General features: G+C 51.4%; 2 protein-coding genes across 11 annotated transcripts in view; one reads left to right on the top strand and one right to left on the bottom strand.

The window, feature by feature from the left end:
• The window catches only part of LOC109435144 (uncharacterized), a 274,209-nt gene extending 268,071 nt beyond the window's left edge, over positions 1-6,138 (bottom strand). Inside the window, exons 1-2 of the mRNA XM_088795068.1 lie at positions 6,061-6,138; positions 5,108-5,120 (exon numbers count right to left, since the gene is read on the bottom strand). Coding sequence (XP_088651194.1) covers positions 5,108-5,120; positions 6,061-6,138 — 91 coding nt within the window. The remainder of the gene's footprint in view (positions 1-5,107; positions 5,121-6,060) is intronic.
• A 2,050-nt stretch (positions 6,139-8,188) lies between these two features.
• Positions 8,189-13,862, top strand: part of PNPLA4 (patatin like domain 4, phospholipase and triacylglycerol lipase) — a 36,048-nt gene continuing 30,374 nt past the window's right edge. The window contains exons 1-3 of one of the 10 annotated variants that reach the window (XM_074323955.2): positions 8,189-8,275; positions 9,802-9,986; positions 13,657-13,751. In XM_074323955.2, coding sequence (XP_074180056.2) covers positions 9,807-9,986; positions 13,657-13,751 — 275 coding nt within the window. In that variant the 5' untranslated portion in view covers positions 8,189-8,275; positions 9,802-9,806. The other 9 variants (XM_074323954.2, XM_074323958.2, XM_074323962.2 and 6 more) reach the window with 9 other exon arrangements.

Raw genomic sequence — 13,862 nt, 5'->3', positions numbered from 1 at the left:
TTGCGACCTGCTGGGATTTGCCATGTCACATTCTCCTCAGCCAGCAGGGGGCACACTGCACACAGTTATAGAAAACAGTCAACGTCTTGCAGACGAAACCTACAGCAAGTCTGATTCATCCCGCATGGATTTTTGTGGGATTATGCACGTTATTTGGGAGCATATACGGCCACTCTTCTGAAAGTCACTCATTCACCAAAGGCAAGCATTTCTGAGACTCTGCTGTGCTTAATTGTTACCATCCTTTTAATGGGGCTCCTTGGACAAAATCAAGGCTCAGAAGTTTCTCAACCCCAAGAGTGCAGCCAAGGAATAACCCCGGGAAATGGGAACTATATATACGAGGGCACAAACAGTCTCACAACAGAGCAGCCACAAGAACCAGCCCGTTTATTATTTTCCAGCAAATAGGGTTCAGAGTCCAGTTTTGAGGTCGGATGAACCTGGTTTCCTTCCTGGCTTTGCTCCCTTCTTGTCCAGCTCCTCTGGGGAGAGAAAGTCTGGGCTCGACAACAGCACCCTGAGTGGTATTCGTTATTACGACTCCTCACACACAGGACACTTAATCAAGCACCGAGGTGCAGTAGAAAACTTGAGCAGTGTTTGTCCAGCCCTTGGCGCCCCATTCACCTGTGGTCGGAGCATCAGATTCCCCAGGGCTGGGGAGGAGTGTTTTCCTGGTAAGACCAGTGTGGCCTGGGCTCCATCCGAACCAGACAGCAGAATGAGGGAGCAGTGGACGAGACGCCCACAGCGTCCCCAGGCTACAGGCCACGTCCAGGAAAGTGGACAGGGCCTAGCTCTCTGCATCGTCCCCGCCCCCCACCCCCCACAGACGAGCACGAGGAGTGGGGAGTGGGCACGCTGGTTTTGTAGCTCATGGTGCCTCCTTTCTTCGCTCCTGAACTGTGCTAATGGCGGGACGGGCTCTCCCCCTTGGCTCACACAGGAACTTGCCCTAAATTATCCCTGAGGCCCCCCATCCATTGTCAGCCGGTCCACATGTGCAATCCTCACGCCATCACGCCAGCTGACGTGGACACCCGAGGGCTGGGGTCTGTACCAACGCTTTGGGCACGAACGCTGCCACCTAGCTTGAACCTGCAGAGAGAGAGACGGGAGAGACCCTTCTCACAGCAACGAGAACGCCCACATTTAACGGCTCGGTGGAGGACTGGCCGCTGAGGCTCCTGGGACAGTTCAGAGGGACAGCGCCATTGCTCGGGGGCGTCCCTCATCCACACCCGCATGCAAATGCCCGCTGTAAACACCCTGGAGCGTCCGTGTGCCCTTGGCGCTGGCACGGGGAGCAGCGCAGGAAGGCAGTCAAGAGAGGAATCCTGACTCTGCTAATGGTCAGCTGTGTCACCTCAGCCTCCTCTGCGACTCACTTAGCCAGCCTCCAAATGTGAGTGCCGCCAAAGGGGCCGCCCTCACGGGCTTCTCATGACTATCAACCGTGCTGATGTGTGAGGCGGTTAGAAGGGGCAGACAGCAAGCGCCGTGCAAGTGCATGTTCAAGAAATAAAAACAGATGCAAATGTGACATCCTGTCTTTCCTCTAACAAGCTAGAACAGGAAGCAACTAAAGACTACCTGCAGAGTGTCTGAGTTGCAGACGGTACCCGTGATTTATGCCATTCTAGCATAGAAAGGAGAAAAAAACAAACAAACAAAAGACAGGCATGAGCCGAATGTCAGGAAAAATGTGTAAGTGCTGGAATGACCCACGATTTCAACAATCACACGTGAACGTCTAATGAAAGTGCAGCCTGGGTGGCGTGAAGTATAAGAAAACGTGGGGTCGTTGGACTGAAATGCTGGTCCACGTTGTTATGACGCTATTTATTTCGCGTTTAACGATTAAGCAATAAGGTTATTTTTCTTTTCTAACAGAAGAAACGTGAGCTTTAACATGTATCTATGTTCATAAAACGATGGGACGAAGCTGAGTTACGTGTTCAATGTTACCTTGTGACTGTTTCTTTACCCTGAAGAACCCAATTTTTTTTCTAAGATAGAACCAGAAAACCATGGTCATCTTTGGCATCCAGCTGATTTTTCTAAAATGTGGAGTGTACGACGTGAAGACACAGGAAAATTAAATTTCCCAATTACAAAGCGCCTCTGGAGACCCTTAAACTTCTGGGGCATTTGGGGTGGTTTCCACTTTTCTAGCTGCTCTTTACACGCGATGCAATTACGAGTCTGTGGCTATTCAAAGCTAAGAGTGACCTCATGCTCCGCACTGTGAGGAGAGAGAGAATAAACACTGGGAAGAAAGCTCAGTGCTGAAAAGGACAACACAAACAGGGCTAAGCCGCATCTGTGCGGGAATTTAGAAATGCAAGACTAATATGAAGGCAGCCCCGCAGACGGACAGGCTTCCCCCGGCAACGGATGCTGCGGGGACCACTTTGCTCGTGCCATCCCTTTCATCCACAGAGAAGGAATGCTAGGCGTTCATCATTTTAAACAGACCTGCGTACAGGGTGGCTAGGGCACTTCATCAGAACTTGAGAATATTTTTTTTCCAGGAAAAGCGGAATCAATTCAATAAATATTGCCCCACTGTATTATCCCAGAGTGGACGCCCTTTTCCAAAAAGCTCTGAAGTGAGAGATGATGGAAAGACATCTGGGGTCCCTTCCTCCGACAGGAAAGGTTTCTGGGAAAAGGCCGTTGCCACTGCCACGCTGTCAAAACCAAACGTCGATGTAGCACCTACTTCTCTGCCCCTCCTACTGTGTGTGACGTAAGACCTCTGCCCCAAGTCCGAGCACCACAGCTTCCCCGAGGGAAACAGATCACAGGAAGACGCTCACACCCGCTCACACCGCCTTGGTGAGCAAGAGTCTGGTCCCATCTCTACCATCACAAATACCCCACGTAATTAAAATGCCAACAGAACCATGAATTCACACTGGGCGACATGTACGCCAGGTAATGTTGCCTGTTCGTCTAAACCCATCTAATGTTGCCACTAACTTTGCAACGTCACAGTGGTGTATTAATGTGTTTGGGGGAATACTCTCCAGATGCAAATGTATCACGCGGCCCGTTTAGGGAGCTAAAACGTACAGCCTGACGATTGCCAACGTTTATAACCATTTTCTGTGCCTGAGCTACCTTTTAATGCTGCTGAACACAGACGTCCACGACAGGCCCCTCTGCAAAGCAACCGTATCTCGGCCAAAAGAAAAGGTCACACACACGATGGCAATGCCTCATGCACAATAACAGACAAGGTGTGCTTGGTACGGACAGAAGAAGACTGGATATATCCCAAAACGATCGACCGAGGCCACGGGGCCTGAAGCGTGCCTGCAAAAGTAAGTGGGGCTTCACAGAACAGGAAAAAGTGCAAAGACATTCCAGCAAGAAAAACACTGAGCTGAAAATGGACCATGTATCTTAAGACTCAATAAAAAAATTTTTGAAAATCTAACGTCTAGCCCACTCCTTGTCATAGATGAGACACTAAATAAACTTTATTTGGCAAGTGAGCAAAAACGTGAAGGCAAATGATTAGATACGTGATTTATCTGGAGTTAAGACCTTGGTTGGGGAAATGGGCCCCTTTTATATCTTTGCTGCTAATGGAAATTATGTTCTTTTTACAACAACCGACTTTATGACACAGCTTCCAGCAACAGGAGGCATCGCAAAGAGTTACTGCCATCACCGACAAATGGAGAAAGGGTCGTTTCAACGAACTGCCAGCCTTGCTTTTTTTTTTCCCTCCCTCTTTTCCGGATGTGAATAAATTCCCCAAATGCTAAAAATAAACACCCTCATATGTCACACTTATTAAGGATGTTTACCGTTTCTTTTGTCAAATTTTCACCATCTAAATATGAATACCAACTACAAATTCTGAGTGGGAAAAAAAATGAAAGCAGCTGCACGGTGGCGAGACCCCCGGCGGCAGAACGGCCCGCTGCTTGGCGCGTGGGCAGAGCTCGGCCTTTCCTTACTTCCCTCCTTGGATCAGGGTGGGAAGGAGGACGTGTGCGCAGGCTTTAGAATTAGGGAGACCTGGGCAGGTGATCTCAGCCTCTGGACGGATGTGGAAAACGGAACTCGAAATTCTCACCTACTGCCCCTCCCGACCTCTCATCCCTGCTGAAAAGCTGACAGGAGACAATGCGTACGACAGTGGCACGGAACGGGCAGTCGGTAAGTTTTGTCCTTATTAACAAGACTCCAGGACGAGGGAGGAGATGCAAAACCAAAACAGACCGAAACCGTCCTCGCGTCTCTTTGAAATGAGGTGATTCAATAACTGGGTGTTTTGCAATTAGGGGGTTTCTCAACAGCATCAGTCGGGGTAGGTCCTGTGCTCCGAATTGGAGTATTTTGCTGAATCTGATGGCACATAAGGCTCCAAAGCTGACATTCAACAGTATCCCTTACTTGACACGGATACTATTTCCCCCATAAGCCCTGCCATTGCGAGAGCATGACTTGGAAGACCCCGGGAAGGGCGCTTTCCGTCCGTCTGCCAAACTGTGACCCTGAGCAGCCAGATCACGGGCCTGCTGTGGGCAGCCAACCTTACAGGGAGGGCAGCAGACGGTCTTCTACAGGGGCTTTTAGGAATACTTAGCACCCCGTCATGCAGCTGGCACCCCACAACACGACCACCTCGCTGCCCAAGACCTGAACCGCTTTTCTATAACAGACATTTTTCAAGGATGAAAATTTGGAAAGCTGATCGGCTCTACGTTACACTTGTGTAGCCTGTCAGTGGTGATGAAGGTAATTCTAACACAGTAACAGGAACACTCGGAGGAGCTCTACCTTCTCTACTTCTCAGCGCAGGCATCACATCATATTTGAACCTTTCACAGGTTACATTACAATCAGGCTTATAAGTAAATGTTACATTTTAAAAGTTTCTCTTGAATAGGAGTAAGTTGATACTTAGTTTCTACGCCCCATAAGGAAGACCTATAATGTGTTCTCAGATGTATCTGATCACAAACTACACTTCCTCAGGGTGTCTATTTGTTTTCAGATGGTATCAGTCCCTTGCTGTGTGTATGTATTTCGACACATGTAATAGAAATACCTATGACATGTTATCAATGTATAACTCATATACTTTTTGAATTCCTCTAAGTAGTCGGTTCTCCCAGTGTATTCCTCACAGAGAGAAAACAGGTGCAATGGAAAAAACGCTTATGTTAGTGAGAACTCTTTCCCTTGCAAGACTTCAAAACAGTTCCAAGTAGCTTAAGAAAACAGCAAGCGCAGGTGCAGCGTGGGAGTGAGCCCGGGACGGCCCCAGGTGCATGCGGCACAGGCCAGGAAACGCCAGCGCACCCCGGCGCCTCTCTCTCCCTTTCTGGGCGCGGGTTCCCTCTAAGGTGGCCCCCTCACGAGGACCCTTGCACTCTGTCGTCCTTGGACATACGGTGAGTGGGAAGATCTGCAGCCTCTTTCTCTGGGGGTTCAGATGAGAAGTTCTATTCTGCGTCACGACTGCAGAAGCGCCGTTCTCTGACTTCTACGGCGCTCTCAACACAAGGGATGGCTTCCACTAGGCACAGAGGACGTGCCCACACGAGTGGTTCCCTGGGACCCCGTGGAGAGGGCACGCTGTGGGCGCCAGCAGCGTGGCCACATTCCCCCCAAGTCCAAGGGCATGCATCTAGCCTTCACAGGTCATCAGGCTCGCCAGACACGCTTCCGGGAGGAGGTGAGCAGGATGGAGACTCAGCAGGGGGAGGCAGAGGGTGGCTGTTGCAGGGGCCATGCCAGCAGCACAGCCCACAGAGGTGTCGACGTGTGTTCAGACGCCAAGATTGGGAAGTAAAGGAGCACGACCCGGACAGCAGAGTGAAGAGCTCAGACTCAGAGACTGTGAGATGAGGTCCTGTCCTTGGGGCAGAGGTGTGGCCAGCGTCACTTAGCCTGTACCTTTCTCCCTCTTCAGACAATACCGGGTAAAACCTTGTGGGAGGAAGCGGGGGCGGGCGAGGAGCTTCAGGCTGGGGCACCTCGTTTTGTGCCAGGTGTTCTTGTAGGAGCCACGCGCAGCGAAGGGTTTCCTACTCCAGCCTCCAGCTCGCGCACACACCAGATCACTAGGGTTTTGCACGAGCGCGTGCCCACGCCTCCGTCACTACGCATCGGATGATGTCTGCCTGCCCACTGGACTGGCACCTCCCTGAAGAAGGAGGGATCCTCGTCAACCTGGTTTGCTCTGTACCCACACGGATGTGCTATGCGACGGGTATGTAACACGTTTCATAAACGCCTAGGTACACAAGCCAGTTCAAAACTACATTACTCAAAAAACAAGAGCAGCAAAAGCAAGCAAATGAACTACTGAGACACGATCTCACAGAGCAATGAAATTACTACACACACACACATCACGAGAGTAATTTCCTTACATCCAACATCCGAAACAAATATTGGTTCATCATATACTCTGCGCCAAGTGTGGCGCTTGGCGCCGAGATTACAAAGACACACGCGAATGAATTCGGTATCTCTGATGCTACGGCAGGTCTGTCTGTCTCAGCACTACTGACGTCTGGGCGGGGGCCGCGCTGTGTCCTGGGGGGCTGAGCAGCGTCCCTGGGCTCTGCCCACTAGATGCCAGGAGCACCGCCGTGTGACAACCAAAAGTGTCCCCAGACATTGTCACATATTCCCTAAGGGATGCTTGGTTGTGAACCACTGCCATAGGGAGAGAGAGGGAGAGAGACAGAGAGAGAGACAGAAAGAAAGAGAGAGAAAGAGAAAGAGAGAGAGAGAGACATGGGGGAAAAGGAGGAAGGGAATGATTGACAGATGCATAGAAAGGTGACGGATAAAATAGATGACAAATGATCGATAGATACGTGTATGACACGGGGCAGAAGGGAAAAACAAGGAGAGAATGTAAACGAGAGGATGGCACTTTTTCAACACTTTTCCCGAGACAAACGAAACGGCATCTTACTCACCAGAGTGTGTGGTGATGACAGGGCACTGCCTTTCCTTTCAGCAAAGGACCCCGGAACGTGGTGTCGGTCCAGGCTGCCGGGGACACATTTTTGTGCGTCTTCTCACTGCACCCACGGCCAGTGCCCACATGCAGGCCATCGCGGCTCCGCCACCACAGATTCTGGCTGCGTGGACTTGTCTGTCCTTAGACTTTCCATGTCACCCCATCGTTTTAAACCAGACCAGCCCTGGGGATTCTGGTAAAACGCAGCTTCTGCTTCAGGACACCTGGTAGGAGGCCTGTGAGTGTTCCTTTGTCATCGGCTGCCTGGAGGACGCTGTCGCGGGAAGACGGCCCTGGACCAGAGTGAGGGGCCGTGGGAGGACGAAGGAAGGAGCGTTTCTCCGTCTGTGTCCTGATGTGCACTTCACCTGCCCCTCACTCAGTGCTCGTGGCCGTAAGGAAGTCATGGCGTCACGGGGTCGCGCTCTGTGTAGGCAATAGGGTGTTTCGGGGTCAGCTGTCTCAAAGGCTAGGAATGAGAATTAAAAACAAAATATCTGAGTCATCACATGCATGGCTCTTGCTTAGTGCTGTGGGAGAAGCCACGTGCCGGGCACCCCGAAGAGAGGAGAAAGCAAAGCCCAAGGTCAAGGCCCTTTGGGAAGCTTCCCTCCTCTATTTTGCTTAATGCACACAGTCTCACGTTTTTCAGACTCTCTTCTGTAGCTTCAGTGAGAAGTAAACCTGTCCTTTAAAAGAGGGACCTGGAGACCCATCGACCAGGAAGTCTGAGAGCCCGCCAGGCTTGGAGATTAGGATTAAACAGGGAAGACATTGCTCACAGAGAGAACTATTTGTCAGGGTCCTTTGAATTTTTTTGGGGGGTGAGGGGATGTCAGCCAGCTTGGCCACCACTTAAAGCTGCCTCTGATGTCTGTCCAGGGCCAGGGGTGCCACCGGACGACACAGTGGCAGGAGCTTTACAATTTAGCAGCTGGGTCACCTGGGAAGCTCAGAGAGGTTGCGCAACCTGCCCAAGGTCACACAGCATAAGGCGGACTAAGGACGTGAACGACGCCCAGGCATTTTCCAATAAAGTCCAGCCTTTCCAATAATACGTAGGTAAGAGTCACAGGTAGGCCTTGAAAACAAAAGCGGCGCGGCATCCGGGGCCAAAACCTCGTCCCTGGAGCCCGCCCTCGGAGACAGAGGGACCGCCCCGAGGGTGGGCAAACGGAGAGGAACCACTTCCGGAAAACAGACGCCCAGAGCGCCGAGTACTTCCGGTGCGCAGCAACTGAGGGTCGTTCACGGTCAGCGGGCTCGCAGGTGAGGGCCGCCCCGCAAGTGGCGCTACACGGCGCGCAGGGACTCAAACGCATCCCTAGGTGTCCGAGGACGATATGCCTCCAGACAAGAAAGTCCTGCATCTTACCCGCACTCGGGGACGCCGGGTGTAGCGGCCGCGTGCGCGCCGCTTTGCGTCCAGCCATTTAAATAGAGCAGGCGGGGCCTAGAGGACGCCCGCGTCGGCGCGATGACGTCACAGACGCGCGCCGGTAGGCCCGCCCCAACCCCTTCCGCAGGACCTGTCTGGACCTGCGCACGGCGAACGTGGTCCGGCCCTGATAGGCGGGGCGGCATTGAGTGGCAGCCCGGCCCCGCCTTCCGGCCAAGGGGGTGGGGCGTGTTCACGGAAGTGCGGCAGGCCTGCATTGGTAGGGCGGAGCGCGGGGCTGAGGAGGGTCAGAGTGGGGCCGGCGGGGGCCGGCGGGGGGCGGGCTTCTGCCCCCAGAGGTTGCTCCGGGGACGTGTGCGTGGCAGCATCAGGCGCCCGAGCCTGCGATGGCGGCGGGTGCACACTGCGCGTGCGCGGGCCCGGCCTGCCACCTGCAGCGTGAACATCCTGTCCCCACCCGCAAGCTGCAGAAATGAAACCCAGACCGGGGCTCGGCTGCAATAGCTGAGCTTGCTCCGCACAACCCCAACCAGGTGCATCACAACAAACAGTCTTACGTTTCTAAATTCTGGGCCAGGTCCCGGAATAGGGGTCCTGGAAGCCCTAAGGGCCTGCAAGTGAGCAGCATTTTCATCCACGTGGTGAAATCCTGCCCCCTGAGGCTTCGGCGGGTGTAGTTTATGGTGAAATTTGTTGCAGGCGTCAGGTGGCGCGGAGGACCCCTCTGAGCCTGCAGTTGCATTGCCCTCGCCAGTCGCGACCTCAGGCTGCTGCGACACTTGGCCGTGGGATACAGTGCATGGTTGAATAATTGCTCATTGCATTACTGAATAATCGTGGGCATCCGTGCTTCACAGAAAGCGTGGTTTCTTGGCACGGAAATGGGAGGGGAAGGAGCGGGGACCTCTTAGAAATGCAATCGCGCACTTGCAAAAAGCAAATGGACGCTGCGCTGGGGATTTGCTGTACAGTCTAATGATGTTGCTTTTCCACAGTGTGGCGCTCCCCTGAAAAGTTTAAAGACCCAGGAAAAAGACCACATGCCTTGCCAATTGCAATGCATCCGTCTGTTTCTTGCCAGGCCATTAAATAGTGGATTGTGCAATCTGAACAAATATATGCAATGTTGGGACTTTTTTTCATTAATAAAACTTGGGGTGAAGGTGTCAGAGGGGAAAAAAAAAATAATAAAAACTATTGATTGGGTGAAGGTGACAGAGGTGGGGGGAAGTTTCCTTGAAAGATTGGGGTGTTTAATTAGACCTTAACTGAAAATACTGTGCTTAGCACAGAACACTGTGCATTAAAAAGAAAGGCTTAGAGTCATGACTCCGCAGCATGTGGGATACACTCTCCCAGTTGACGGCTTTTCTGGTTTTTGTCGCCAATTTTGCAGCTGGAATGAAGCACATCAACTTGTCCTTTGCAGCCTGTGGGTTTCTGGGCATTTACCACTTGGGGGCAGCAGCCGCACTCTGCAAACACGGTCAGAAGCTCCTGAAGGAGGTGAAGGCCTTTGCAGGCGCTTCTGCAGGATCCTTGGCAGCTTCTGTCCTGCTAACGGCACCCGAAAAAATAGAGGTAATGAAGTAGTTACTAGGATGCCTTCCTCGGCAGGAAATTAAGACTGAGCAGCAAAGATGAATGTCAACTCAAAGATGAGAGTTCACTGCAGAGAAATAATCCTCTGCCTGGGAAACATAAAGGGTTAAAACTCTGAAAATGTTAATCAATGGGGGTCTATGCTGTGGATTTGGAAAAGATTTTGGGGTGACAGTGAGACTGGCAATATAATGCCTTGTTTTACTGTTTTTTATTTTTATTTTTTAATTTATTGGGGTGACAATGGTTAGTAAAATTACATAGATTTCAGGTGTACAATTCTGTATCACATCATCTATAAATCCCATTGTGTGTTCACCACCCAGAGTCAGTTCTCCTTCCATCACCATATATTTGATCCCCCTTCAATGTTTATTGAGTCTTAAGATTCCAGCTCTGTTTCCAGCTCTGTGTCTTGCAAGCAAAGGATATTTCTTCCTTATCTGATCCTGAGAAGAGAGCTGGGGCCTGTTTTCAAGGCCTTGAACACGTGGCCCATAATTCTGTTCACAAAGAGGCATATACATCGAAAAGAAGGTGGGCCTATAATTTCTATTAAGTGGAGTGACAGTAGAATTTCCTTTGTTCCATTCTCACGGTACGAAGAAACCTTGAATGCCGAGCAGTTTCTCCAGAAGTAATAAAAAGCAGCCTTCATTAAGTATTTCATTTAATGAGGTCTATGTTTGAAACATGTGTGTTGTGCTCCCAGACAGGAATGTGACGTTTGCAGGCTTCTGTAGCTGGAGAATGTTATGTCTGTTAATTACATACCCAAGTGGGTCTGAACAATGATTCACGTCCAAGAATACATGTATGTCACATTTCCATTTTAAAACTACCGCATTTTACACAGGAGAAAGCACTCTTGTTTTCAAGCCTATGCTGAGCAGCTTGTGAAAGAAACTGGATATGAGGCCAAGTACTCAGAAATCCACGTTATCTTTTCTTCTAGTCTTTATACGGTTGCTTAGTGGGGAGCTAAAAAGGGGATTAAAAGCTGTAGAGATTGCACAGGAGCAGAACCTGAAGTGTGGAAACTCCTCAAACTTGCAGTCATGGCTTTGAGTTGCAAGCGACTTCCCTCCCACACTTTGTTTTCTTTTTGAAGCAGGGGCCACCGCCTGGTCCTTTCCTCCACTGAAGTGCAGTCTTTCCTTTCGGTGGGGCAAATCCTGAGCTCTGGAGTTGGGTAGACGCAGCTGGGAATCCACAGCAGACTCTGAAATGTACTAAGTGTGATTTAGAATTAACATGATCTGGAAATACTGCACTAATGCAGCCCCTTCCCTGGGATTCTGTGATGTTCAGATATGCAACGGTTTACCTGAATCTGAGACTTGAATCTCCAGGTTCTTAAATCAGATGACTTGTTCTTACTATTCAATAAATTAGACGCCCAGTTGTATTGTCTAATTGCGCTGGTGGGACATAAGAGTGGGTCTGTTGCTGCTCACATTGGAAGCTGGAAAATGACTGTTTTACCTAAGGCATCGTCATCCTCCTTTGCCAAATAAATGTTCATCCATTTGACTTCAGGTTATTTTGTTTAATTTCTGTTCAGCCGTTGAAACACGCAGCTTTGAGTTTTCTGAGCAAAACTTTCTACCCACTGCACTCCCTGTTAGCGCTGTTCTCGCTGATGGCGTGCGCGCGCTTTGTGGTCGTGTGACAAATCCGAGAGTAACTAACCTCGTTCTGAGCGATGCGTGTATAATTACGAGGAGCACGTGATGCCGGCGTATTCTGGGTGGTACGCAGATGTAGACGTTGGCATGTTACGAGCTGGGTGCTGCAAGATTTTCCTCCTCCTGTGCGTGGTGTCAGACAGTGGGGAACCCAGGGTGAGTCAGTCCATCCCTTGGTAAGTTTCCAGGCCGGTCAGGGCCGTGTGTGTGTGTGTGTGTGTGTGTGTGTGTGTGTGTGTAACTAAAGTTAACACAAGAAAATAGGCCAAGTGGGCAGTCTAGCTTAGCAGCAAAAGCGCACAGCTGGGGAGCGCATGCACTGCTCACTGAGAAGCTCCCATCAGCATCCTGCCTACAACCCACACATCTTACAGCACTTCGACTGATTTCCCCCAACACAGAGTCGATGAGCTCAGTCCCCTATGTCCCCTCCCCCACCCGGGGCTCCCGTTGACTCAGGATGGGGTCCAGGCCACCTAGCGTGCCTCGAGACCCTGGGTGATGTAGCCCTCTCTGGGCTCCCAGAGGATGCACTCAAGCCTCTGCCCTCTCTGGCCTGTCCTCTTGTCTTTGCCCATCGCCCTCTTCCACCTCCACGTCCCGTCCAACTCCTTATCATGTTTCCGGTCCCAGCCTATGTGTCCTGTTGGAGGGAAGCCTTTGGGGACCCCTGAGGTTGGAGGTTGACGCCCATTCTACTGGTTTCCTATTGTTGCTGCAATGAATGACGGTAGCTTAGTGGCTTCAAACCACACACGTTCTGTTCCAGTTCTGGAGGTCGCAGATCTGTAAAGGGCTCGCGGGGCTAACACGGCGTCTGCAGGGTCGTGCTCTCTCCAGGGGCCCCAGGGGACGATCTGATTCCCGGCCTCTTCCACCTTCTAGAGGCTGCCTGCGTGTCCTGGGTCGTGGCCCGTTTCTCTATCTTTAAAGCCATACGCATAGCATCGCTCTCACTTCTAAGCACCTTTGTGATGACCTTGGGCCCACCTGGGTCATCCAGGATTGTCTCCCCTCTGGAAATCTTTAACTTAATCACACCTGCAAAGTCCCCTTTACCCTGTAAAGTCACATATTCACAGGTTCTGGGGACGACAGTGTGGACTTCCCTGGGGGGAGGCGGGAGCTTGAGTCTGCCGCCCTCACGGGACAGACAACACTGGGACCTACCCCCTGAGGCACTCCCAGGTGTCACAAGGGCAGAGGCTCTCTGTTTCTCATTCTCGCGCAATCCCCATGACGCGCCCAGTGGCTGCTACCTGGGAGGTTGCTGAATGAATGAATGAATGAATGAATGACAGGCCTGAGTTCAAATCCTGGCTCTGACTCTCATGTTCGATGAGCTATTCAGGAAGATGCTTCACTGCTGCGAGCCTGCTTTCCCACCTGCTGAATGGATGGTTGTACCCACCTTGCAGGGCTAGGTGAAGATGAGCTGACAGGCTGCATGCACGGAGCCCAGCCTGCTTGCCCATTAGGGCCCCGTAGGTCACTTGACAAAATACCGGTGCCCAAACCGGATCCACAAAGCCTCTGCTTTGCTTCTTGCATGACAGGCCTCAGGACCCCTTTCTCTGATGTTGGGGTCCTCCTTAGGAATCAGTGCGCTTGCTGAGACAGAATTGGGTGGGAGAGGAGGCTGGCTGTTGGAGAGACTGAGAATGCGCAGAATTAGACTCAAGCCCTCCAGGATTTCCCACACGTGCGCAGTGCCGTTGGAGGTGATGTAAATAGAAAAGATTGGACCTGAGAGAAGGCTTACTTAGCTTGCCTGGTGACCAGAATGGTGGGGCAGGACCAGGCCAGGTGGGGGGGTCGCCGCACCCATGGAGGAGTGTGGCTTCCAAAGACTAATGTCAGGTGTATAGGGTCCAGCTGCAAGGTGTGGGATCAGCCCACTGTTCTTGAACCAGAATGAATTTTTTCAGAAAACGTAGTCACCTATTAATTTTCTCTTTCAGGAATGCAACGCCTTTACCTACATGTTTGCTGAAGAAATCCGGAGGCAGTCTTTCGGGGCAGTAACACCTGGCTACGATTTCATGGCCCGATTGAGGTATATGTGTACACAGTACAGGGTACGTGTGCCCCCAAAGCATGTGAGAGCAGTGTCCAGGACACGTTCTGACCCAGGGCAGGCGCAGCTCGGCCCACCCTCTTCTGAAAC

The sequence above is a fragment of the Rhinolophus sinicus genome, chromosome 18 (genome assembly GCF_057876585.1).
Source record: "Rhinolophus sinicus isolate RSI-liver-muscle chromosome 18, RSI-T2T, whole genome shotgun sequence".
NCBI classification, from domain to species: domain Eukaryota; kingdom Metazoa; phylum Chordata; class Mammalia; order Chiroptera; family Rhinolophidae; genus Rhinolophus; species Rhinolophus sinicus.
The sequence above is the reverse complement of the archived record's forward strand: the minus strand, read 5'-3'. Positions and strand labels throughout refer to the sequence as shown.